This window comes from Neltuma alba, unplaced genomic scaffold, assembly GCF_004799145.2.
Source record: "Neltuma alba isolate B1F8T4 unplaced genomic scaffold, ASM479914v2 tig00001667_pilon, whole genome shotgun sequence".
Taxonomy (NCBI): domain Eukaryota; kingdom Viridiplantae; phylum Streptophyta; class Magnoliopsida; order Fabales; family Fabaceae; genus Neltuma; species Neltuma alba.
The window spans coordinates 25,815-53,626 of record NW_021632562.1 but is presented as its reverse complement, the minus strand read 5'-3'; the positions used below and the strand labels follow the sequence as shown (position 1 = coordinate 53,626).

The 27,812-nt window shown below is 33.0% G+C and overlaps 1 protein-coding gene across 1 annotated transcript in view; it reads right to left on the bottom strand.

Annotated features, from left to right (window-relative positions):
• Positions 1-3,352: 3,352 nt before the first annotated feature.
• LOC114761138 (putative leucine-rich repeat receptor-like protein kinase At2g19210) overlaps positions 3,353-27,812 on the bottom strand; it is a 36,764-nt gene continuing 12,304 nt past the window's right edge. The window contains exons 6-8 of the mRNA XM_028950462.1: positions 4,202-4,273; positions 3,967-4,047; positions 3,353-3,885 (exon numbers count right to left, since the gene is read on the bottom strand). Of these exons, the coding sequence (XP_028806295.1) occupies positions 3,546-3,885; positions 3,967-4,047; positions 4,202-4,273 (493 nt within the window). The 3' untranslated portion in view covers positions 3,353-3,545. The remainder of the gene's footprint in view (positions 3,886-3,966; positions 4,048-4,201; positions 4,274-27,812) is intronic.

Sequence of the window (27,812 nt, the reverse complement as noted above, 5' to 3'; positions counted from 1 at the left end):
TATCAATGCAGCCCTGGTTTCAAACAATAGTCACTTTGATGTTATCTATATTTAGATTAAAAACTCAATAAATAGCCTATATTACAACGAATTGCAATGATATTTTATTAAAATACCTAATTTATTATATCACCTCCTCTGATCCTGTAAATAGAACTCTTTTAACCAATTCACAGAATTAACAGAATCAAGTTAAATTTTATTTTATTTTTTTCCGCCGCAAATATAGAATGGAGATGGATGTGAGTTACCCTAACTTTATTTCATTTCTTTTTTTTTTCCCCCGAAAAGACTTTCAGTAATTTCTCCGTTGTTTTCATTCTATTTTCTCTAAAGAGGGGTAATTTAGGATAGGGACACACAATTTTTACATGATAATGATAAATAACTAACTTAGTTAAAGATTTTAACATGTATAAATTAATTAATTAGGTTTCACATTTAATATTTGAGAGAGTAATACTTCATGTATCAATAATTTGTACTATTATTCTAATATTGCTCTTACTCCCTCGATTCAAAATTATATAAGGCATTTTTAACCAGTGACTTTTTAGCATATCTAATTAAGTTGGAGCTTTATTAAGGGGTATATATTTTGGTGAAAATATTTAAACGGAGTAACACCCAGTCCTAGTGAGTCATACTCAAGCCTAGCCAAGCACGTACAAGACGAAAAATAAATAAAATGAAATAAAAGCCAAGCAACACACGAGTGTGTGCTTAGAAAACTAACAAGTACAAACGGAAATAACCGAACAAATTTAATTTAAATTTAATTTAAATCATAAATAAATCTGACGAGTTTCACTATTATTAAGAACAGCAATAAGGAAGTGTTAAGGTGAAAACTAAATTATAATTTCAAAAATAATTTTATGATATACGAAATAAATATATAATAAAAAAATTTTAATTGACATAAAAATGTTTTTTAAAAGTGCTTATAGGGATTGCTAAACACCCCTAAGATGATAGGAATTGGAGCCCCATCACCATCTATTGTTTGTATCAAAGTGAAATTCAGTCGAACATAGGTCTTTTATGAATACATTTGAAGAGTTAAATCAACAATATTATTAATATATGATATATAAAAAATTTCAACGAAAAATACATGATACAAGATTTCTAATAAATTTATTATTAGCAGTTCCAAATTACAGTATTTCTTGGATTTTCCGTTGCTGGCCGGAGAAAGGGGAAAACAAACAAGTACAAAAAGTTGTCGGCAGATAAGTCTCAGTCAATGCCAAGAATAAAAAGCAAACCGCAAGATGCCTGCTTTGGTGCCTGCTTTGGTGAAGCCAATAATCTTTTTCCCTCTCCATAGCACGCCAATAATTGAGATTATTAATTTATTCTCATATAAAGAAATTTATTAAATTAATAAAATTTTATAAATGTATTCTTATTAAAAAAATTTCCTTTCTTTGCATTTACAAATAATTCTCACGTATCTCTTTTCTTCTTCCAACAGAAATTAAATAAAGATAAAATTGCATAATAATCATTAATACTGTACAAGTAACTTAAATTTAGCATCAAAATTTTTGACCCTTTTGGCCCTTTATATCTTGTTTAAATAATGAAAATGATTATTTGAAGTTTATTTTGATATCTTTGTCTCTATTTTAATTTTATCTAAATATAATCTTAAAAATATAAGTTTACAATTAAACCCCTACCCAATCGTCTTAAAAAACAGAGCCCCAGTTACTCATGAAATTACAAGTAAATAAATAGATAAATGAGGGCAGAAGGCCTAAAAATTAAACACCAGGCAACAGGAATCATGAAGACATTAGGTTCTTGACGTAAACCAAAAAGCTCCTGAAAAATGTATAATGAAGGGTGGGTGTTGTTGAGTAGGCATTCTAGGTAGGGCTGGTAATACGAGCCAACCCGTGAGTTGCAGGTTGGCCCGTGTCGGGTTGAACCCATGGCGGGTCGGGCTGAAAAGGCTCGTTTGAAGGCGGGTTGGCTTTTAACCAACCCTAACCCGCCAAGGTGGGTTGGTGGGTTGGCCCGCCAACCTGCCAACATTTATTTATTTATTTTTTGAAATATTTTTTTTACTTTTTAATATTTTTTTCTTATATAATATTTAAAAATAATAATAAACTTTTTGTTTTTTCTTGAAATATTTGATTAAAAGTACCAAATAAATTATATAAGTATTTTTTAATATTTTTTTAGATAGGATATACTATATAATAATATAATTATAATAATTAAAAAAATTTAAAAAAATTTAAAAAAAAATAAATGCGGACTAACCCGCGGCGGGTTGCGGGCCTGACGGTGCGGGTTAAAAAGGCTCGTTTATTGACGGGTTGGTTTTTGGCCAACCCTAACCCGTCATTTTTGGCAGGTTGGCGGGTTGAACCCGCGGGTTCAACAGTTCTAATTCTAAGAACCAAACATTGTTGATTCTGAGAATATACATTGGGCGAAGGGGGAGTCGTAATTAGTGTAAGAAATTTACATGCACGTTGTTGACAAAAGAGTGAGTATCTGGAGATTCTTAAATGCACCCGTATATGCACATTACATCTAATTTTCCAACATACATGAAGGTTCAACTGTTCAAGGGAAAGAAAACAAAGCTTTGGCAAAACCATAAATAAAATCAGAGAGAGTTAGGCCTTGTTTGTTTTCTTGTTTTGAAAACAATTTTTGTTTTTAAAAACAGTAAAATAAAAAAAAACCAGTTTGACTATTTTTTTTAGTTAAGTGTTTTTAAAGGAAAAAGAAAACAGAATTTTATTTTTCAAAACTAAAAACCAGAATAAGTTTTAGTTGTTTTCTTGTTTTTTCGTTTTTGGATTTTTTATTTGAAAAAATTGGAAAACTCTTTCGTCTCCATTTGATGGCTTTTTTTTTTTTAATTCGAGAATTTGAGTTCTCATCAAAGTTTCAACTTTGAAGTATGTTTGTTTCCAAATGTAACTTTTTAGAAAATTATCTAAACATTTTTTTGTTTTTATTGTTTTAAAAACTTGTTCTTAAAAATAATTTTATAAAATTATTTTGGGAACAAAAAAAAAAAAACAAAACCAAACGAGTCCTTAAATTCTCTGTTTATCTAACTCTACTCTGTTTAATGTTTCATTTCTTCAGCAGGGTATAGAATTTGCTGTAACATTGCATATTTTTGTTGGGTTCAGAACGAAATCAGTTATAACGTTTATTTGCTTAACATTTAGACTGTTCTCAGATGGAAGACAAGTGAGAGAGGAAGTACTGAGAAAGAAACTCTCAAAACTAGTAAAAAAAATTACTATTTTGGAAAGTTTACCCTTCTAGTATTCATTCCTTCCAAATTTTCTTTCTGTGCAAACAAAGAGATAACATACGTTTGTACATTAGCCAAGCAAGTGATTCACACAATCATGAAAAGCAGGCATCAAATCCTTTCTTTGTTCATCCCATGGATACAAACAAACACACCCTCCTAACTAGCAAACACATAGATAACATACATTCTCCACCAACACAAGCAAAATACAAGTACCAAAGCAGCACCGATCTCAAGACTTCATCTAAAGAGATGAGATAGCCTCGCTGGCTTTGCTAACTAGGGATTCAGTGATGGTGGGCTTAACAGTAACATCACCACTCTCCGTGTCGCTCTCATCATCTCTGGGCTCTTCTTCCCTCTTTCCTGATCTTCTCTCATCATCATTCTGCCCTCTCCTCTCATTCTGACCTCTCCTCTCATTTCCCCCTCTTCTAGTCTTCTTCTTACACCTCCAACAAAACTTCAACCTTAAAGCAAATGTCAGTGTCACTCCTGATACAACTGCAGCTCCTCCTGTCGCTCCTGCCACTATGGCAAATGTCTTGCCTGGACTCGTCCGGTCGGGGTACTTCAGATCCGTACTAGCCAGATTGGAAAAGAGAAGGAATTAGAATTTGAGATTCATTATGTATAAAGATTAGTTGTCACAAAGAAGAGCAAACCTCAAAGTCAACTTGCCGGTGCGCGTCTTTTCCACCAGAACTTTTGGAACATGACCTGTGAGATTATTCCTTTTCAAGTTACTGCAAATCAACACATTAGAGTAAGATATGTGTGTGTTAATAACAACGTTAAACCCAAAACATAAAAGGATATATGCTAACTGCCATAAGAGTATTTATAGTGGGAAGTTACTCTATATTGTTACTATGTACGCATGAGTGCGTTACAACTTACATAAGCTTTAATTTTTCTGGCTCTGCTAAAGACTCTGGTATTTCTCCCGTCAAATTGTTGTTTGACAAATCCCTGGAAACGTGAATGAGAAAGTATTAGATGAGCTAGTGGCTGACAATTAACGTGACCAGCAAATAAAAAATATGGCGACAATAATTAATTATTCTTTTTTGCCAACGTTGACAATAATTAATTAGACACTTACAGGGCAGTCAATTCTGTGAAATTGGAGAAAGAACGAGCTATTTCACGGGACAGGCTGCTAGAGCTCAAGTTTCTGCAGCTCATGTATCATATCAGTTTAATAATGAAGGTTCTTAATCGTTGCTTTGCATTCAAGCACAAGAGCAACTAAGAAAAGAGAGACTGGTATGAACTGATAGCACATATATACACTCTCTTTTTGATATCTTCATTCTGCAAGTTTTAAAATATAAGAATTTATCTTCTACTCACATTGAAATGATTCTTGGAGTGCCATTATCGTTGCAGGTGAGACCTTCCCATGTATAGTTCATTGGCCTGCATGGATCTCCTTGCCAACTGATCCTTTTGATACCATACACTTTTTTAATGTCTCGGATAGCAGCAACTGTTATTCCAAGTAGGGATTACGAATCATTATAAAAACTTGGAAAACAATAAATTACATATGTAAATATAAATATTAAACAATTAAACTCATCACCATCTCTTCCATCGGTGGTGGAATTTTGGGGAAGAACTCTGTAGATTTCGTAAGCATTGAGCATGGCAGGTAATTGAGAGTCTGATCTGATGGAAATATTACTAACATCATCCCCTATTTTGATATTCCTGACAAAAGTAGTGGGCTTCAAGTATTGAAGAGTGAAGGACACATTAACCCCATCACTGAAAGTAATAACCATCTTCCTCTGCTGATTCTGTGACTTATTCTCGAAGTCATAAAAATGAAGGTACACATAGTAATCACCATCTGGATAATCCATGTTGATATCCAGGGAATAATTGGCACTACCAGCCTGAACAGCACTACTCAACACTTCTTTTGGCAGTTTGTAAGTATTTTCATCTGTATTACTGTCAATAGCCATAGATGTATTGATTCGCACTGAGTTTCCCATTTGTCTGTTGAACCAGGACCTTCCAAAGATATCATCTGGGTATCTGCATAATTAAGAAACTGTTGTTTGTGCTGAGAAATGAAATTTTACACGCTTCATGCCAAAAGAAAAAGGAACAGTTACCATTAAATAATGAACAAAAGACCGTTTACCTGATGTAGGTAGAATCTTCTTTTGACATGCCCAGCTTGGAGCGTGACACGAGAATTAATAAACTCGAAGGTGTCTGATCATACCTAGAACTCCGCCATGGCAATACTTCCAACAATGAAATGAAGGGTGTTCCCTGGCCTGTGTTTACAAGACAAACATTGATGTCGTCATCAGTTGGAGACACATGAATGACCTCGAAACGTACAATGTCTCCATCTGTTGGGTTAATTGTCTCCCAGTAATTGACACCAATGTACAAATCGAACGATGGCATTCCTGTTCTATTAACTTTGTTTCCATATGCGAAGAATGCCCGTACGAGATAGTATGGGTTTTGGCTAGGTGTGGGCACTGAGTAGCAGTTCCTTTTCCCTTCTGGAAAGCTTCTTGATGTGTTCAGCTGATTCCCAATCTGTTCTTTATTGTAATTCGACGATACATTGCGCACTTCGCCGAAGTCAGCATCATCTGCTTCGTAAGAAGAGTTGGTTTTTGGGTCTGTGTAACTCTCTCTAGCCCCACAATCAATCCTTGTGCCGCCGTCTGCAATTAGAATATTCAAGTGGAATAAAACTAATATCAATATTAAATTATTAATATACGGGTTTGGATTCTCTCTACTTCCTTTTGCTTCTGCTTCTCTATTGACTTCCCAATTCCCATTTCAATGGTTGTTAGATCAAAGTTTGAAGAGCTCAAATTTCATATTTTATAAAATTATTAATCCACCCCTGTTTTCAAATAATAATCACTCTGGAGTTCCTTTATATATTATTCCTCCGGTTCTACATATAGAACCTTTTTTGCCGTGTAAATTTATCTAGGACCGGAGGAGTAGATTAAAAACCTAAATAAATAGCCTATATTATAAACAAATAGCGGAAAAAGCAAAAACAAGTCAGTCAGTGCCATGAGCCAAAAGCATCCCCCCAAACGCCAGGTTTGATTAGCGCTAATCTTTTTTATTGCATGTCAATAACTGAGATATATAATAAGACAGAGAAAATTTATTTAACTCAATTTAGAATCAAATTTAATTAATTTAACTGTTTTTTTTAAATCAGTGGTGACATATATTTGAGATCGGAATTAAGGAGTATCCATTATATTGATGTGTTTTTTCCCCCTTCATGAGTTAGATAATGATGACATATCGGAAGGAACATCTATTAAATGATTTATGTAATTATTACATAAAAATTATTTTTTAATCCGTTTTTGACCTTTATATTTGGGTACCTTTATTTTAATTTTTATCTAAAACAATAATAAATATAAAGTTAAAAATATAAGTTTAGTAGTTCACAATTACAATCGTTTGAAAAAAAGAGCAGCTGTTACTCATAAATAAAATTACTTACAAATAAGTAAATAAACGAGGGCAGAGGCCAGAGGACTTAAAAATTAAACACCCTACAATAGGCATCATCAAGTCTTGAATAATAACTTGCTGGCTGGGGGGGGGGAAAAATAACCAGAATAATAACTTAAAATCAGACTTTTAAACAATGAAGACGTAGGACTCTTGACTTGAACCAAAAAGCTCCTGAAATACACACGCGCACACACACACACACACACACATATCTATATATATATATATATATAGAGAGAGAGAGAGAGAGAACAACTGATTTAAACTAATTAATAAACAGAGTAAAAGAGGTGAGGTGAAGAGAGGTTTAAATTTACCAGAATCGCCAGTATGATCTGCCAGAGCCTGTGCTGAGCTGATGAGGAGGAGGAGGAAGAAGAAGAAAGAAGCAAACCTTGCAAGAAGGAAGCCATTGTGGTGTCTTCTTGTTTTTCATCTTCATGCTATTGTCACTCTTCTGGGAAGCCGAAAATGGCGGTGGGTGCTTTTGAGTAGAAATTCCAGGTACCAACTGGCACGGCGGCTTAGCTTCTATCTATTTAAGTAGTATTTTAATTACTGATTGGTTTAATTGCAGCCATTCGTCTACCAAATTCCGTACCCTTTCCTCCTCCACTATTCCACCTCCTCACTGTGCCAGAAAACGACACATATGTACTATATTGTCTGATTCTTTTTGGACTCATTGTCTATGATCTGCTTTCTGCTGATTAAGTTGTTAGATAACTGGTTAATTAATTCAAAGATATTAAAAAAATTAATTAAATTTATAATTTATAATAAATATATATTGGTTTCTTCAAGAAATTTCATTTGATCACCACCTTATTAACGTAAACCCCGTTATGAATAGGAATAGTTTGAAAAAAAAATTTAGATGTTGTTATAAAAATAAAAAAAGTTCAAAAGATTGAAATGAGAAAATTGGAGAATATAAAATGATAATTTAGGAGAAAATAAGAAGGAGTTCTCATTCACTACTTCTTTTTCATTCACTTAAATTTATGAAATGAAAAAATTATGAAGTGAATGAGAACTCTTTCTTATTTTCTCCTCCAATATCCTCTTATAATCTCTATTTTTCTCATCTTAATCTGCTGTAAATTTTTTTTTTAATTTTTACAACAAGTGATTAAATAACATGAATCCCTTTATGAATAGGAATAATTTGAAAAACAAATTATAAATTTAAGTGATTAAATAAATTAAAGTCTTATTTAGGATTAAAATAAATATCTTAACTAACCTTTATATATAAGACCTCAGAGACTGTTAGACATGTTTAATACCTGTCTAATGCTCATCATCAATCATTCAAAACTCGTGGGAGATGTTAGGGACGTCAGCATCCCACGTCAGGTATTCGGCTATGTGCTATTGGATCACCTCCATTGACGTAAGGAGCAATAAATAACTAGTCGATTTGACATTAAATAAGGATGAAAATGTTACATAAAAGGTATTGCAAATCTTAACTGGTACAAACAGTGAGTCAATAGTTAATACGTAGTAGGTGAGATCAAAGTTAGACGGGAGTCAAATTAGTATAATTAAAATAATATAATTTTTAATAATATAGTAAATACTTTAGATAAAATAATGAGAATAAGACATAATATAAGAGTAAATTTTAATTACTAATAAAAATAGGTGGCAATAGATATATTAATATGATCTTATTGTTAAACTTTTTTGGAATCTAGAATATGCATAGATTTAATATTACTTTTAAAACTGTTAGAAATTAAATCAAAATGTAAAGGAATAAATAAAAAAGGAATTATTCCTCCAGTCCTATTTATAGAGAAGAAAGAAAAGAAATTTTTTGGTCCCATTTATAGGGCGTTGAGAGAAATTTTTTTTATGCACGTACAATTTTACTATTTATTTATTATTATGTTAACTTTGTTTATATGAGGTATAATGTATATTAAATAGGAATAAAGTTAAAAAGTTGTTTAATTTTAAATACGAGTTAGTGAAGTTTAATGTTGTTTTTGATTTGTGTCAAACATATTTGAAGTGACTTATAAAAAAAACTATAGGAGTATAATATATATATATATATATAATTTTTTTTGCACTAGACTCAAACCTATGGATTCAGCCATGTATGGCAACCCGTGATTTGCGAGCTTTTCAAATTTTTATTTTCTCCCAATTCATAGACCTACTCTATCTTCCCAAGCAACTACGGAGCCTCTCATCCTCCATACCTTGTCTCCCTTTTCAATTCCATTTTTTCTTCCTCTTCAGCTTCACTTCACTTTCTTCTGTTTTCTGTTTTGTAGCCCTACTAGGCATTTTATTTTCCTCTCATCATTGGTTTTGTGTTGCCCTCTCCATTAACATTTGACCTTATTCCAAGCTAGGTAGTTTTTCATCATTTTTCTTTTTATTTTTAAGGTTTAATCTTCCTTATAATGTTTCTCTCTCTCTCTCTCTCTCTCTCATAGTCTTCATGCAAGCTTCTTTTTTTCTTGTAATGGCATCGTGCGCAGTACTAGTTGGGAGGATGAAAAATATAACCAAGCAACCTATTCAAGCCGGCGGGTTAACCAATTTATGTACGAGTCACAGCAGTCCCAAACGGTTCACTCCGGTTTAGATGTATTTCGATTTAATATAAGAACTAGACCCGACAAGTGGCCGGTTTGCCGGTTTCTGGCCTAAATTGGGGATTTATTATCATGAAGGGGATATTAGCAAATAAGGGATATTTTAACATAAGTTTTAATTAAAACTTTGGATTTATAAACTTTATGTTCTCAAAGTATATTATTAAAGTGAAAATAGATACGTGTTAGAATATTTTCTCTAACTCATATAATTGAGATGAAGATGGATAATGTGAAAGAAATCACTTAGAGGAAGCGATAAGAAATATGTGGCTTGAAGGAGCAGTGACCCATTTGTTAGAAAAGGGGTCATATAGTGGGAGACCTATGAAATGTCAACAAAGCTGTGCTGACTTAAAAAGTAATGTTCTGATTTTTGTTTTCTTTTTTTCTTTTTGGAAAAAAATGCTAGTATAAAACAAATTTTTAGAGGAGAAAGCTAAATTATTTAGACAATTTTCATGTACTATATAAATAACGTGGCCTGTTTATATTACATTACATTACATTATATAAATATTATATTGCTATACTAATGGTTTAGTTAGATTTTTATTTGGCAAAAAAAAAAAAAGACGTTAATCCTTTCCATCATTGAATATATATTAATGTCGTTAGCAAAAATTTCAGATAGCGAATTGACAAAATTGATATTTGTTTAGGCATTTTAAAGGTGATATGACTGAGATGAAGTGGAATGAGTTGGTGTTGTTGCTATAGTGCGGGGCAAAATGAAATAAATAAAGGAAATGTATGCCTTTTTAAAAGGGAAAATTAATCTAGAAATCCTTATAGTTTTGCTCTATTTTGAATTAGGTCCCTAAGCTTTTTATTTTTATTTTTATTAATTCCTTCAACTTTCTACCGTTATTATTGTTGGTCCTTGAAGTTAAAAGCCGATTATCCTTGATTAACGGCGTCAAAACATTTATGTTAGAACAAGCTTTTCTCCCTGGGTCTGTTCACCATCTTGTCCTTCCTCACTAATAAATGGCTCACCGTTCCTTTCCCAAGTCGGCGTAGTGATCAGCACAGAGGATATGTGAGGCATAAAAAGCAGCAGGGTATGATTCGAACTTGCTATATATCACTTTTGTTTGTATAGACAATGTTCCCAAGGTAGACCCATACACAGAAAATATAAGAAAATGAGGAACAATGCCTAGAGGGGCATCCTCCATCATGTAGCTGTCGTTTATATATCTATGCATGATATGTATATTAAGAGGGTCTCCCCTATTTTAGTAATACAAAAACAGAGCTATATTGCAAACATGAGAGAAACAACAAAGAACAAGTGCATTAGAGGTGTTTGTGTTTAAGAAATTTCCTGTCATTTATTTATCGATCTTGCATGATCTGTTGCTTCAGCCTACGGAGTCACTTCATTATATATATGACTTAAGTTTGTAGTCTTTGATACTCATGCAAGAGTGCCATGGCAATGAAGATGTATGTATTAAAAAACTTCTCTCTTCGTTTTATTTAATAGAACTTGCATGATCTGTTGCTTTAAGAAACTGCATGTTATTTCATCATAGTATGCAAGAACCCACATACTTTGAACTTAATTTGAGATTATAAATCAAGTGAAGTAAATATTAGTGTTGTATTAAAGTATACCAGTACTTCGGTTAGCATGAAAAAAACCAGTACTTTAATTTGCATTCAACTTCATGAATAGGCTTCAAAGGAACTAATTGCAGTACTCTCTCTCTGTCTCTCTCTCTCTCTTACAGTCTTCCTTGGCTTGCTACTTTGGCATGTGGTTCACAATCAGATTTGGATACCATGGTAACCTCCATTGCGGGTGACTAGTGGTTCTAGTAATTACAATCCTTGTTAGAAAAAGTAGTAGCAGTGTAGTTGGAAAGTCGAGCTCATGGATGGCATGTATATTGGGGCAGGAACGATGAGCCATTTATTAGTGAGAAAGGAGAAGATGTTGAATGAACCCAGAGGGAAAAGCTCGTTCTAACAAAAATGTTGAACTTTGTTGATGATTTTTAATTTCAAGGATGAACGTTGCTAACGGTAACAAGTTGACGGATCTCATAAAAAAGAAAAAAACTTCAGGGACCTAATTCAAAATAAGCCAAACTATAAGGATTTTCATATTAATTTTTCCTTTTTAAAATCCCCAGTTATTAGATCCCTTTTTGTCACAGAAAATAAAGTAAAATAAAAAAGAAAATTGCTAAAACTAAAAAATAAAGGCAAACGCCATAAACTTTATAAACCGAAGTTGATATCTTCGAACTTATTTAAAGCTCAAGGAAATCAAACTGAACGTATTTTAATCAGTCTCAATTTTATTAGTTTTTAGCATCAACCTCATCAATGGGGTTTAGTATTCCTTTATATATATATATATATATATATATGTATAAAATAGCTGTTTATTTTTTAAGGAATTATAATGGAATTAATTAATAAGTTTGATCCATAAATCACTAAAAAATATTGTGATCTTCAGAATATTGGGTTGCTGTACTAGCTAGCATTTTGCATGTCTAGTATGTGTCCCCTGCTAATCCCAAGCCTTTCTTTCCAATTTCCACTTCAAAACATTTGAGTTTTTCTCTGAAATAAACAACATTAATTTCATTCAATCGAATTCACTTAAAAATCAAGAGAACATGGGTTGGTAACTTGGTATCACGAAATAATATATGGTCTTCAGTGATACCCCTCACAATTCCATACTTCAGATTCGCAGCAATTTTTCACTCAATGCTCAAATTATTCGCAAGTGGCAACTAAACCTTGTTTGTATGGAAATAAAATAGGGAGGAAAGAATATAAGAAGAGAAAACTCTGAAAAATAGTACAAATTTTTTTATTATTTTTGAAAAAAAATTCCTATTATTCTCCCCCTTTTATTTTCCTCCCATTTTTCCGTCCATCCAATCCAATCCTAAAAGTGGCATGAACCAACAATTTGCATTTCTAATTATTGCTTCATTTCCCTTCTAGGTAATACAAAGTGTCCATATGCCGATGAAATCTCCACAAGAGATGATCAAAGTATAGCCCCCGCGTACACGGCTCACAAACAGCTCAAATTCTTATGTTTGGCTTTCTCAATCATAATTAGCAATATCAAGCTTTTATAAAACATTTTCTTTTTTTGGTCATATAGGTCCTTTAAGACTAGAAACAACAAATACAGAACCTTCAATGCCTATACATATTGTTAGAACAAAGCGAACTAACAAAGAGTTTGACTAAGCGAAATAAATCTCTGGTGAGATTATGGAGGATCAATTCAGAGAAAGACCATGCATTCCTCTACCAGCAATACTACCCAGCAGATGGAGGTGAGTATGATCTAGACTGAGAATAACTTGTTTCCAATGTCGTGCTTGAGATTAAACTGCTGCTTTCTGCACTTTCAACTGATGTTTCCATAGCCACACACTGCTTTATTAGATCAATCACAACAGAACTTATATCAGGTCTTTGGATTGCAGATGGTGCGATGCAAGAAATGGCTATCTCCAGGAATTTCCATGCTGAAGCACTACTGAATTTCCCTTCTGATCTTGGATCCATAATGGCTTGGATGTCCCCAGTCTCAAGCTTTGGATTTACCCAATCAGATATGTGTCGTGTGCCTTTAGGGGTTTCAGTTATTGCTCGCTGGCCGGTGATTAGCTCAAGCAAAATTATCCCAAAACTATAAACATCACCTTTTTCTGTTCAAGTTTCCAGTTCTGTGGAACCTGCGAATTTTGCAAGATTAACGAGTCTTTGAAGAAATTGATTAAGCTCAGCAGGTGGTTTAATTTATTTTTAACCATCAATAATAAATTTCAAGGCTGTGGTTATTACCTTGTACAAGGTTTCAATTTGATCCTGTAACTTTAAAAAGTATATTTTTTGTCCTTTAACCCTAAAATTTTTTTTAAAAATGATGACATTAAGATTTTAAATATTGATAAAATATTCTCAATCGTTAATATATTAAGTTTAATTTCAAAATATTCATGATTGTTACAAAAAATTATCATTAAAGCCTAATGATTTTAGGGTTAAAGGACTAAATATATGCTTTTTAAAATTAAGGGACCAAATTAAAATCTTGCACAAAGTTAAAAGACCAAATGTATACTTTAATCAATTCATTTTTATCTCCAATATTTATCATTTCTTTTAAAATTAATTTATCTAACTTATAAATTGATATATAATTTAGTATCATACATATGTATTTTAGGGAGATTAAGTTAGACTTCTTAGAGATAACTCAGTTAAATGTAACAAATTTTTTCTTCATTTTTTGGCCATCCATTCTTTTCAATTTTTTCGTTAGTTTTATGCAGCTTGGCAAATAAATTTTTCATTAATTACAATATGGTTATGTATATAAATTATATACGAAATTTACTTTTTGCTTATTTAACTATTATCCTCTTAATTTAAAATGTTAAAATGATGATTATTTTGATTGAATTTTAGTTATTTAATTAATTTGAGCCCTTTAATTTTCTCAAAAAATATTTGTTCCCTGAAGAGCTGTAATTTATTATGCAAGTCAACATCTTTCATAAAAGATGAGAGATAAAAAAGTTATGGCGAGAAAGCCAGATGCTTCATAATATCTGATACTGATGAATAGGAAGCCTTTATCTAACCTTTTTGATCCAAGTTCATTGTAACTGAGAACAACATATACTCCTCCTGTCCTTAATATAAGATGTATTTAACTAATTTGATTAGATTAAGAAAGTTAGGTAAGTTAATTAACTATAAGAAATATAACATGTTTTTTCTAAAATACCATAATCATCTTTCTTAACATCCTCCTTCTCTCTTCTACTTGATTATGCGTGAGGGAGTATTCATAAAGGGTAATTTAGGAAAAATTGATAAATATGAGAAATAGTCTTATATTGAAGACCAAAATCAATTCAACAATTAGGTCCTATATTAAGGATTGGAGAAGTATTTCAGATAACAAATTCTGCAACCTATTAAGTATTTAAATTATTTAAGGGTTAATACCATTTTAGGACTATAAAATTTGACCTAGTTTTGATTTCGGAACTCAAATTTTAAACGTGTGATTTTAATCCCTGAAACTTAATTCTATTTTGATCTAGCTTAAGATTTTTTGTTCCTAAAACAAAGACTAAAACCAAAATAAATTTAAGAAATGAAAATCAGAATAAAATTAAATTTCAAAAATTAAAATCAAAGAAGTCAAATTTCAAGGACAAAAACGATATTAACCCATTATTTAATTAATAGGTGAAATAATTGAGTTACTTGGTTTGGGCAGATTGATATAATTGAGCTGATGTGGGACAAGACAAGTACAAAAGAATTATGTAAGGTACTTTAATACTCTATGGAAAAAGATAGGCAGGTTATAATGTGATGTTCGAATTATTAAGCCCGTGTTACACGCGCACGATGCTAAAGATGAAATTAAAGTAATTAGTGGGTTGGAGAAATAAAGCTAAAGCAAAGAAAAAGATGGTTGTGATACGCATGAAATGTTAAATAGCAAAACCGACTGATATAAAATTTATAATAAATTTATTATTTATAAAGTATGAGTAGTTCCAAACTACAGTACTTCTTCTTAGATGTTATATATTCTTCTGATTCTTAATATAAAACTTAATCAACTTATTTGACTAAATTAAGGATGTTAGATAAATTAGTTAATACACCACATTTTTTCTAAGACACTCTAAACATCTTCTTTAATTTTTTTCTCACTCCTTCTTCTACTTGATTATTATTAAAAAAATATCAATAGAACTAATTTAAAAATAATAATAAAAATGTGAAATATTTATATATAGAACTAATATTAACTTTCTAATACATTATTAGAAAAAAAAATACCTAGCCGGCTGAAAAAGCTGAAAAAGCAAACAAGTCAGTCAATGCCATGAGCTAATTGAGATATATATAATAAGAGCAAACATGTATTTAACTCGATTAAGAATTAAATTTAATTAATTTAATTGTTTTAACTGTTTTCTTAAAAGCAATGGTGTGATATATTTGAGATGGGAATTAAGGAGATATCCATTGTATCTATGTATTTCTCCCTAATGAGTTAGATAATTAACGATGATATATAGGAAAGGAATATCTATTACATATTTACATTTATGTAATTATTACATAAATTATTTTTTAATAAGTTTTTAACCCTTTATAGTTTGATATCTTTGTATTTATTTTAATTTTATCTAAAATAATTAATATAAATCTAAAAATATAAGTTTACAATTAAACCCCTAGTAACCAATCGTTTGAAAAACAAGACCACCTGTAACTCATAGGATTACCAATAAATAAACAAGCACCAGGCAATGGGCATCATCAAGTCTTGAATAAGGACTTAAAATCAGACTTGCAAACAATGAAGACCAAAAAAAAAATCTTGACTTAAACCAAAAGGCTTCTGAAATATACATAATGAAGAATGAAATTAACTAACAAAGTAAGAGGGGGTGAGATGAAGAAAGGTTTAAATTTACCAGAATGGCCAGTCTGATCTGCCAGAGCTTGTGCTGAGCTGATGAGAAGGAATTGAAGAAGAAGAAGGAAGCAAAACCATGCAAGACAGGAAGCCATTTTAGTGTCTTCTTGTTCTTCATCTTCATGGTAAGTTAAGATTAGAGAGCTGAGACGCCTTGTGTTCTTGTGGGAGGCCGAAAGCCGAAATGCTCTTGCGAGTCTCCATACTTTGTTCTGTTTGTCTTCAAATGCCCCCCCCCCCCCCCCACAAAAAAAAAAAACAATAAAACCACCTCTATACAAAATCATACATGTACAGGTCTCATAATTGGATTATCGTACTTTTCCTGAGCCTGCCAGCATTTGTCAATATCTTCATTCTTTTATGTTTTAATCGTTGCCACATTGATTCATACAAATGAACGAACTCATACATCTACGTAAAAAGAGTTTATGGTATTTTAGATGAAAAAAAAAAAATCTTTCTTTATTTCTAACTGCGCCGCTGCCCCTGCATTTTAGGTTTAGCGCATGAGGAGAAAGGATATGGATTTTATCGCTCTTATTTTTTCAGAGAATATTTATTGCTAACTTAAGACAATAATACGTGGGTAGGAAATCCCCACCCGGTCATGGAAGAATTTTATCGCACTTATTATTAGTCACTTGTTCAGTTAAACGCAACATGATTTTTACAACAAAAGAAAAGGCCAAAATCAGAGAAGACCGTTACCCGACCCGGCTAGCACCTGGCAGGCTTCAACTGTAGACGTCCTGACTTGCTCAGGTTTAGAATGGGCCCACCAACTATTCTAATAATAATTCCAGTTCTAATTATAAGACTTTTTTATAATTTATAAAAAAGTCTTATAATTAGGATTGGAGCTAATAATTCTCAACCACCTTAATTGTTCTCTTCATCTCAACACTCAAAGTCGGAAGAGATAACAAATAGTAAAAGAGTTCTTTGTTAAATATCAATATCTGTTCTCATCAAATGTGAGTTAATAATGAGAATTGATATTGATATTACAAAAAAATAGAATTATGTAAGGATACTAACATTGATGTCATTTTAAAATACTATTTCCGATCCTAATTGTAAGACATTGTTTATAGTTTACAGTTTACAAGTGAGATATTATAATTAGGACCAGAGGTAGCACTTAATAATCAAATTTTATAATATTTGAAGTGTAAGGATACTAATATTTGTCCATCAGCTTCAACGAATCCTGTAACAGAAAGCAACTAATTTATAAATATTAAAAGAAAGTTAAGTTAACTATTTACAATAAATGTAGGTTGATTTTTTTAAATTTTTTTTAAATCATTACCTCTTGGATAAAATCCTTCTTTTACTATATGTAATTAATAGGAATGGTCTAAAAAATTATGAATTTAAAAAATAAAGTAATATTAAGATTTTATATTTAAAACAAAAACAAAGTCATTAATTAGTTCATACATTTATTGCTAAAAGAAATATTATATACCAGAAATAAAATTATTGGAATAAGAAGAGAAAGGCCATGCACATCATATCATTAGTTTTAACTTTTAAGAGGCTACTCTATTTAACATTATTTTTTTTCAAAGCATTTTTTGAGCAAAAATTTCAATACATCTATTCGAGAGAATTCTCAAAGTTCTTATAATTAACATAATATATATGCCTCAGTTTCCTGTCATATATCATATTTAAAATTTGCGGTTGTTATATCCTTCAAAATAATTTTAAAATGTATAGTCTCTTATAATAAGTAGCTCTATTTCATGGTTTACCCAACTTTTCTTTCCTTTTATCTTTTAACTACATGACTTTTGAAAAGAAAATTATTTGTATTTTAAAATTTTAAAGACAATATTAATGGCTATTATTCCAATGAAACATTTTTTTACTAATATTTTTTCTTATGAAATAAGGTTGAAGACAATATTAATTATTAAATAAAAATAATTCTTACGTATGGATTATTTTTTTAATTTATGAGATAAAATTTTGAATAAATAATATCAAAATGGAGGTAGCAGTCTATTTATGAACAGTGAGAATTATCAATATCATAGATGACACACACGTATATAGTTGGGGTGATCATATTAATGAGAGACAGCTCATTGTTTTGGGGGCAAAAACCTTGAAAGAGAGAGAACCTTTTAGATGGAACAAGGCAGGAGTTTCCATTTCTTGCTCAGTGGATGCCAAGGCAGGAGCAGACCACCAGAGTAGGCATGACACTTAAAACAATATACTCATCTAATTATTAATATAAAACCTAATTAATTAATTTAAGTATATTAAAGATATTAGTTAAATTAGTTAATATTATATGTTTTTCTAAAACATCCTAAATATTTTTCCTAACTCCTTAATTAACTCTTATATTTAAAACCAGATAAATATATATATGGGAAGAAACATGTTTAAAACTTGAAAGATAAAAGAATGGCATTATTATTTTTTTCAATTAGCATTGATTTTTCCGTGCGCGCTATGCACAGGTAGAATTTATTTTATTATGAAATTTTTATCACTATATAGTGTCAACACAATAATATTACAATTTATAAATAATTATTACAATTTACTTTGTTAAGATTTTGCATTTTTCTATTGAACCAGGACCTTCCATGGATATCACCAGGGTAACAGCCTAATTAAGAAAGAGTTATCATTACATCATCAGTGAATTTAATGATTATTATCTCATGTACAAGTCTAAGAAAAATCGAAGCTCTGTGATCATACCTAGAATTCTGCCATGGCAATGCCTCCAACAATGAAATGAAGGGTGTTCCATGGCCTGCATCAATGCCTCCATCTGCTTCTTCGTATCCAACGAATCTGGAAGTGTTTAAAATATTATATAAGTAATTTTTAAATCGTGATTTATAGATAAATATATATAAAAAATTTTATCTCAATTTATGTAAAACTTATTTATAAATTGTTTATAAATGTTTTTGAATCGTTCCTCAAGCAGGCTGTCTATCGTGGTCTGCCTAATGAGAAGATTTGGTTTTCAGGTCTACGTTATCCTCTCTTGCCCCACAACCAATATACGCTGTCTGCACCTAGAAAATTAGAGTCGTATAAAAGCCAACGTCAATATTAATACAACCATGTTCTCAAATAATAGTCACTTTGACGTTATCTATATTTAGATTGAAAACTTAATAAATAGCTCATATTACAACGAAATGCAATGATATTTTATTAAAATACCTAATTTATTACATCTCCTCCTCTGGTCCTGTAAATAGAACTCTTTTAACCAATTCACAGAATTAATAGAATTAAGTTAAATTTTCTTTTTCTTTCCGGCCGCAATTATAGAAGGGAGATGGATGTGGGTTATCCTAACTTTATTTCATTTCTTCTGTTTTTTCAAAAAGATTTTCAGTAATTTCACAGTTGTTTTCATTCTATTTTCTCTTTCGCACTTAATACGCTCGTTAAAAGAGGGGTAATTTAAGATAGGGCACACAATTTTTACATGATATAATGATAAATAACCAACTTAGTTAATATTTTAATATGCATAAATTAGTTAATTTATCACTAATTTGTACTATTCTTCTACTATTGCTCTTACTCCCTCCATTCAAAATTTATGAGGCTTTTTTAACTAATGACTTTTTAGGACATCTAATTAAGTTGGAGCTTTATTAAGGGGTATATATTTTGGTGAAAATATTTAAATGGAGTGGGTAACACCTAGTCGTAGTGAGTCATACTCAAGCCTAGCCAAGCACGTCCAAGACGATAAATAAATAAAATGAAATACTCCTCCGGTTCTTAATATAGGATCTAATTGTTGAGTTAGTTTTGGTCCTAACCAATTTCTCATATTTATCAATTTTATCTAAATTATCCCTGTAGATACTCCCTCAACCATAATCGAGTAAAAGAGGGAGAGGAGGTATTAAGAAAGATGATTATGGTGTTTTAGGAAAAATGTGTCACATTTCTTATAATTAACTAACTTATCTAACTTTCTTAATATAATCAAATTAGTTAAATAGGTCTTATATTAAGGATCGGAAGAGTAAAAGCCAAGCAAGACACGAGTGCATGCTTAAAAAACTAACGAGAACAAACAGAAGCAACCGAACCAAAAAAAAAGAAAAAAAAGAAGCCTATGTTCCCTCTGTCACAGTCCATGTCTTGCTTGAGAGATGGAGGGTGATTAAAAATACAATAATTACTATCTATTCTAAATGAGAGTTTAGTTAAATGATCAGCAAATTTAATTTGTCAATCCCTACGCAATATCATCCTAATTTATTCCGCTAAATCGTTAAAAGGATGCTCACCATCACAGCCTCTAACGGAACAAAGTTGATAGCTTCAATATAACCAAAAAAAACAAAAAAAGACCACAAATGTTTTTTATGCCCCCGGAGCAACACGAATTTAATTTAAATTTAATTTAAATCATAAATAAATCCAACAGTTTCATTATTGTTGGGAATAGCAATAAGCATATTTGGGTGAAAATCAAACTATGATTTTAAAAGTAATTTTATAATATACGAAATATATATGTGATAAAAATTATCTCAATTTACATAAAAATATTTTTTTAAAAGTGCTTACGGGGTTGTCAAACACCTCCAAGACAGGAATTGAAGCCAAGTAACCATCTATTATTTGTATGAAAGTGAAATTCAGTCGAACGTAGGTTTTTAATGGGTTCATTTGAATAGTTAAATCATCAATATTATTAATATATGATATAAAAAAAATTTCATCAAAAAATACATGATATAAGATTTCTAATAAATTTATTATTAGCAGTTCCAAACTACAGTTTTTCTTTGATTTTCCATTGCTGGCTAGAAAAGCGGGAAAAACTGACAAGTCCAAAAAGTCGTTGGCATAGAAAGTGTCTGTTTGGAATCATGTCTAAAAGCATACATAAACATGTTCCACGTAAGTCAAGTAATAAAACTCTTCTCACGTATTTACCTTATATTTTATAAATTATGATTGAAAAATTATTTATAAACCATTTTAAATGGATGCTTAGTGAATGCTAAGAATGAAAAGCAAACTGCCAGATGCCTGCTTTGATTGGAAATAAGCCAATAATTTTTTTTTTCTCTATAGCATGCCAATAATTGAGATCATTAATTTATTCTTATACTAAAAAATTAGTTAAATTTATTCTTATTAAAAAAATTTCTCTTTGTATTTACGTATAATTCTCACCTCTCTCTTTTCTCCTTTCAACAAGAATTAAATAAAGGTAAAATTACATAATAATCATTAAATACTGTACAAGTGACATATATTTAGCATCAAAATTTTTTTTGACCTTTTTGACCCTTTATATCTTGTTTAAATAATAAAAATGATTATTTGAAGTTTATTTTGATATCTTTGTCTTTATTTTAATTTTATCTAAATATAATGTTAAAAATATAAGTTTACAATTAAACCCCTACGCAATCGTCTTAAAAAACAGAGTCCCAGTTACTCATAAAATTACAAGTAAATAAATAGACAAATGAGGGCAGAAGGCTTAAAAATTAAACACCAGGCAACAGGCATCATGAAGGCTTGAATGATGACTTAAACTTGTAAACAATGAAGACATTAGGTTCTCGACGTAAACCAAAAAGCTCCTGAAAAAAATATAATGAAGAATGAAATTAATTAATGAAGTAAGAGGATGAAATGAAGAGGGGTTTAAATTTACAAGAATGGCCAGTATGATCTGCCAGAGCTTGAGCTGAGCCGATGGGAAGGAGGAAGAAGAAAAGCCCCCCCCCCGGGGGGGGAGGAACAAGCAAAACCTTGCAAGACAGGAAGCCATTGCAGTGTCTTTTAGTTCTTCATCTTCATGTTATTGTTTTGATTTGAGAGCTGAGCCGCGTCGGGTTCTTTTAGGAAGTCGAAAATGGTATGGTGGGTGTTGTTGAGTAGGAATTCTGGGAACCAAACATTGTTGATTCTGAGAATATATATTGGGCCAGGGGGGGTCATAAGTGTAAGAAATTTATATCCACGTTGTTGACAAAAGAGTGAGTATATGGAGATTCTTAAATGCACCCGTATATGCAGATTGCCTCTAATTTTCCAACATACATTAAGGTTCAACTGTTCAAGGGAAAGAAAACAAAGCTATGGCAAAACCATAAATAAAATCAGAGAGAGTTAGGCCTTGTTTGTTTTCTTGTTTTGAAAACAATTTTTGTTTTTAAAAACAGTAAAATAAAAAAACTGTTTGACTATTTGTTTTTAATTAAGTTTTTTACAAACAAAAAAAAATCTATTTTTAAAAACTAAAAAATTGTTTTAGTTTTTTTCTTGTTTTTCATTTTGGCGTTTCTTATTTTTTATTTGGAAAAATTGGACAACTCTTTCTTCTATGCTCGATGGCTTTTTTTCCATTTGATGATTTGAGTTCTCAACAAAGCTTCACCTTCCGATCTGAGAATATTTGTTTTCAAATATAACTAGGGTGTTTCCCCGCACATTGCACGGGATGTATTAATTTCCTTAAATTTCAATTTACCAACTCAATAACTTTATAATTTTTTTCTTAAAATCATCAACAAAACCTCTACCAATCAATACTACCTCCTATAAAATAAATCTTATATTTAAAAGTGAAAGTAATAATATATTTTGAAGTAATTAAGTCAATTTGAGGGGAAAAAATCTATGCACAACAATTTTAATTGGAATTTGTGCATTAAATTTAACTCCTAGAATTTATATGTTCTAAGATTTAGTTTATGGGCATGCATTAATTAAAGTACATAATAAGTTTCATTAATTTTAAATATATTAGTCCTAAATTTAACAGTTGTTGTGAGACCTCCAAAATGGATGAACAAAATATGAGTCCATTTAACTAAATGCTTAGTAATTATTTGACATGAGCCTAAACCTCAGCTCGCATGCAGGAAAAAACAAAGTGTAAAGTGCAGATGCTTATGCTTAAATAAGCAAAGTCTGCAGATGGTAAATAAATCCAGTCCAGCAAAGCTTTAAAACAAACTCCAGAAAGTGCATACACCCTTTAATGTGACAGCCTCCACCAACAACAAAATAATAACCAGTATACTGCTCTTTCTGAAGACGGCCTACACTACAATACAATGACTTGCAAGACACAAAAACCAAAAGAAAAGATAGTGAACTTAGCATGACAGCAAAAAAAAAGAAAAAAAAAGTTACATATAAATTATCTTCTTGCCTCCAATGCAATCCTTTTAAAAATTCTCAAATAACTATGTACAAGAAGAAGCCATGACATTTGAATCCCTTGTCAATCATAGATAACCACAACCATAAAGTGCCTGTTTGGGTCAGCGTTTGTTGGCTCAAACGTGGTTTAAATTTGAAGATAAGCTCGATTGAAAATTTGGTGATGTTTGGCAAGGTTTATAATATATTGGGCTTATTGGATTTTAAGCTCTCTCACCGTGCGGTTGGAATAAATTAGGAGGAGGGAGCTTATTTCCAATCAGAAGAGCTTATTTCGACCGTTCTGTGGGTGTCAGAGAATTTATTCCCTCTTTATTTTTCTCTCCCTTCTGGCACTATTCCCACTTGCTCCGTCACCACAAGTCCTCTGCCAATCCCACTTGCTCTATTGCCTCCTCCCAGAAGCTCCGTCACTGGTCACCGTGAGCTCCGTCTCGTCACCATCGTGAGGTCATTGTGTTGGGTGTGAGGTGTGAATGGCTTGCTGGATGCTGCTCCTTCATCACAAGTTCAAAGTTGTTGCCTTGTCCGAGTTGTCTTTGGCTTCCAATCCGTCTTCGAATGGGTCTTCTCCAGTTTCATTCCCGCATTCTCCTTCGCCAACGGTTGCATCTCCTGGGGCTACCCCGGCGGCAACTCTAATGGCAACCCAGTCGGGGCTCCTCTAGTGGCCGAGGGACCTTGTTGGATATCATATATACGATACTATCATATATTAACTAATGTGTAGATATTATGGGGATATTGAGGAGAGAGAAAGTCGGTCAAACGAAGTATATTTACAGTTAGGATATAGAGAAATATATGTGGCTTACACACCTGTATATATGTAGTCGTTGATATTCGAATAACATATACTCTCTTGACCCATTCTAATTTCTCATGGTATCAGAGCGGAGATCCATAACAGCAAAATACCAGAGCTTAGGTGTCTGAGCCAGTGAACACAATGAGTGAAACTACACCAAGTGTGATGTCGCCTTATTTCATTCATGCCTCAGATAGTCCGAGGCAAGTCTACATGGGAGAACTTCTCCATGAGAGCAATTATAGTGAATGGGTGGTTGACATGAGCAACGCCTTATTTGCAAAGAATGAGATTGGTTTTGTTGATGGGTCAATTCCCATGCCAACGGCAGATTCATCAGACTTGAATCACTAGATGCGCTACAACGCCATGGTCAAAGGGTAGCTGAAAAGTGCAATGACTAAAGAAGTACGTAGCAATGTTAGATATGTCCAAACAGCTCGTGAAATATGGGTGGACCTTGAAGAGAGGTTCGAGAAAGGCAGTGCACCCAGAGCTTATGAGTTGAGACGAGCTATTGCACATATGCGACAGGACAAATAGTCAGTGCCGACGTTTTTCAACAAACTCAAAGGCTATTAGGACAAGATCGATTCCATAGCACCGCTGCCCAAATGCTCGTGTGGAGGATGTAAATGTAACATACAAAAACAGCTCACTGAGATGAGAGATAGGGATCATCTTTATGACTTTCTCATGGCTCTTGAAGATAGATATGGGACAATCAAAACCCAGATACTTAGCATGATGCCTCTACCCCGACTTGGCGTTGCATATCATCTTGTGGCTGAAGATGAACAACAGAAGCAAATTTCAGCCATGAACAAGCCGATGACCGAAGCGGCTGCTTTTCAGGTACGCAATGATCGTGGTGATCATAAGAAGGACAGGCCGAGGTGCAGTCACCGCAACAAACTTGGGCATACTCAGGATAAATGCTATGATCTTGTGGGATACCCAAGTGACTGGAAGAAAGCAGGTCGAGAACGCCGAGACAGAGTGGTACCCCCCGAGCGGCTCATCATGTCAGTGAAGAGGCTAGCCCAATTCCTGGTCTCACATCAGACCAATATAACAAACTTATACAATACTTAAGCTTGGATTCTAAGGAGACCAAGATGAGTAACAATCAAACCTAGCCAGTGGCAAATATGTCCGGTAACTTTTGAGATGGTGAACCATGAATAATAGACACAGGTGCATCAGTACACATAACTCACAACAAATCACACTTGACGTACCTGAGAAGCTCCAACTCGCCACCAGTAAAGATACCTAATGGGCAGGCATTCCTAGTCAAAGGAATAGGGAGTGTTATACTCTCTCCTAAGATGAAAATAGATTATGTTCTATATATACCAGATTTTAAATGTTGCTTGTTTTAAGTCAGTAGATTCACTAAAGATTTTAATTGTGCAGTCGTTTTTCTTGCTAACTTCTGTGTTATTCAGGACTTGAATTCGAGGAGCCTGATTGGAGTGGGTAAATGCTGTGATGGTCTCTACTACTTGAAGCCGCTACAGCAGGAGGGGGCGGCACTAGCAGTACGAACTGATAAAGCACATGATTTGTGGCATTCACGATTGTGTCATGCATCTTTTGATAAATTAAAGCAAGTTTCTATTTGTTCCCATTTATTTAGAAATAGAGAGGGTGAATCTCTCTGTAACTCTTGTATTCGGGCTAAACAAACTCGGTTACCTTTTGGCACTAGCTCAATAAAGTCTAGCTCTTGTTTTGATTTAATTCATTGTGATATTTGGGGAGGTTATAAAACCCCATCTCTCACTGGCGATTACTACTTCTTGACTATTATTGATGACTACAATAGAGGTGTTTGGGTATATTTAATGAAACGCAAATCTGATGTGTGTTATTACTTACAGTCCTTCATTAATATGGTTACTACTCAGTTGGGTAGAAACGTTAAGCAGATACGAACTGATAATGGCCCGGAATTTCAATCAGACGTTATGCAGCAATTTTATACTGAACGTGGGATTATTTTGCAGACCACATATGTGTACACACCACAGCAAAACAGGGTTGTTGAGCGCAAGCATAGACACATTTTAGATATTGCACGTGCTCTTTGTTTCCATGCCCAGTTACCCGTTCAGTTCTGGGGTGAGTGTGTGCTAACAGCTGCATATATCATTAATCGTCTACCCTCTAAGGTTCTTCATGGGAAAACACCATATGAAGTATTGTTTGGGAAGCAACCAAACTATGATCACATGCGAGTCTTTGGATGCCTTGCATATGCACAACATGCAATGTGCCTTGACAAGATGGAAGAACGTGGCTGTGCTTGTGTGTTTCTTGGTTACCCACTAGGTAAGAAGGGTTACGTCCTCTATGATCCTCAAACCTGCAAAAAGGTGGTCTCCCGAGATGTCATTTTCATTGAGACCAAGTTCCCATTTGCAATGGTTTCACCACCCAAACCTACTACTGCGGCCACTCGTCCACCACCTGTTTATGATGAGCCTAACAAGATCACTCTCCCATGCGAACCACTTATTGGTCTTGCTAACATGGTGGTTGATAATCAGAATATTAATGAGCAGATTCCTCTTTAACAGTCTGCTGTTTCAGAGTTGTGTCAGCAACGTAGTCAACGTACTAGAAACCAGCCAAGTTATCTTAGAGATTATGCCACCGAATTGCCTCTATCTATTGCCCCCCTGCAGCACCATCCGGTAACGCCCCTCCATCATGTGCCTCGGTGAAGTACCCTCTTACTCAATACATCTCTTATGAACAGTTTTCTTCCTCATATCGAGCGTTCTTAGCGGCCATTGATGCCCACAATGAGCCTAAGAATTATTTTCAGGCACGACAACATGCTCATTGGCGCGATGCCATGAAGAAAGAAATTGCTGCTCGTGAAGCAAATGGTACATGGGAACTCGTTCCTTTACCGCCTGGTAAACATGTCATTGACTCCAAATGGGTCTTTAAGATCAAATACCTCCCCTGTGGAAAGGTTGAGCGATATAAAGCGCGTTTAGTTGCACGAGGTTTCACTCAAATTGAAGGTCTTGACTTTCATGAAACTTTTGCACCTGTTGCCAAGCTTGTCACTGTACGATGTTTATTAGCTGTCACGACCAAACGATCTTGGCATGTCTGTCAATTGGATGTGAATAGTGCATTTCTCCACGGCGACCTTGATGAAGACGTTTATATGCGCATTCCTCAAGGATTCGTGTGTGAGGGGGAGACAAGAGTATGCAAACTCAAGAAATCTCTTTATGGTCTACAACAGGCATCTCGAAATTGGTATCACAAGTTTACCCAAGCACTACTAGACATTGGCTATCGTCAAAGTAATGCAGATCATTCATTATTCATTTTTCAAACATCTACAGCATATGTTGCTTGTCTCATATATGTTGATGATGTATTGTTGGCCGGTGATGATGAGGCAAAGATACAAGAAACCAAGAGGCATCTAGATCAATGTTTTAGCATTAAGGATCTTGGGAAGCTAAATTATTTTCTTGGGATCGAAGTAGCACAATCACCACAAGGTATTGCCTTGAGTCAGTGGAAATATACTTTAGATATCTTAAAGGAAACAAACATGATGAGCTGTAGGCCAAGTGACTTCCCAATGGAGCAGCATTGTAAGTTGCGGAGCAATGATGGTGACCCCAAGGTAGATGCTATGCGATATAGGAGGTTGGTTGGAAAGCTTCAATATTTAACAGTAACGCGACCAGACATTGTTTATGCTGTTAATGTGCTAAGTCAATTCACTTCCGAACCCAAGCATCCACATATGGTGGCAGTAGAGCGAGTCCTCCGTTATCTAAAGAGCACCCCAGGACAAGGTAT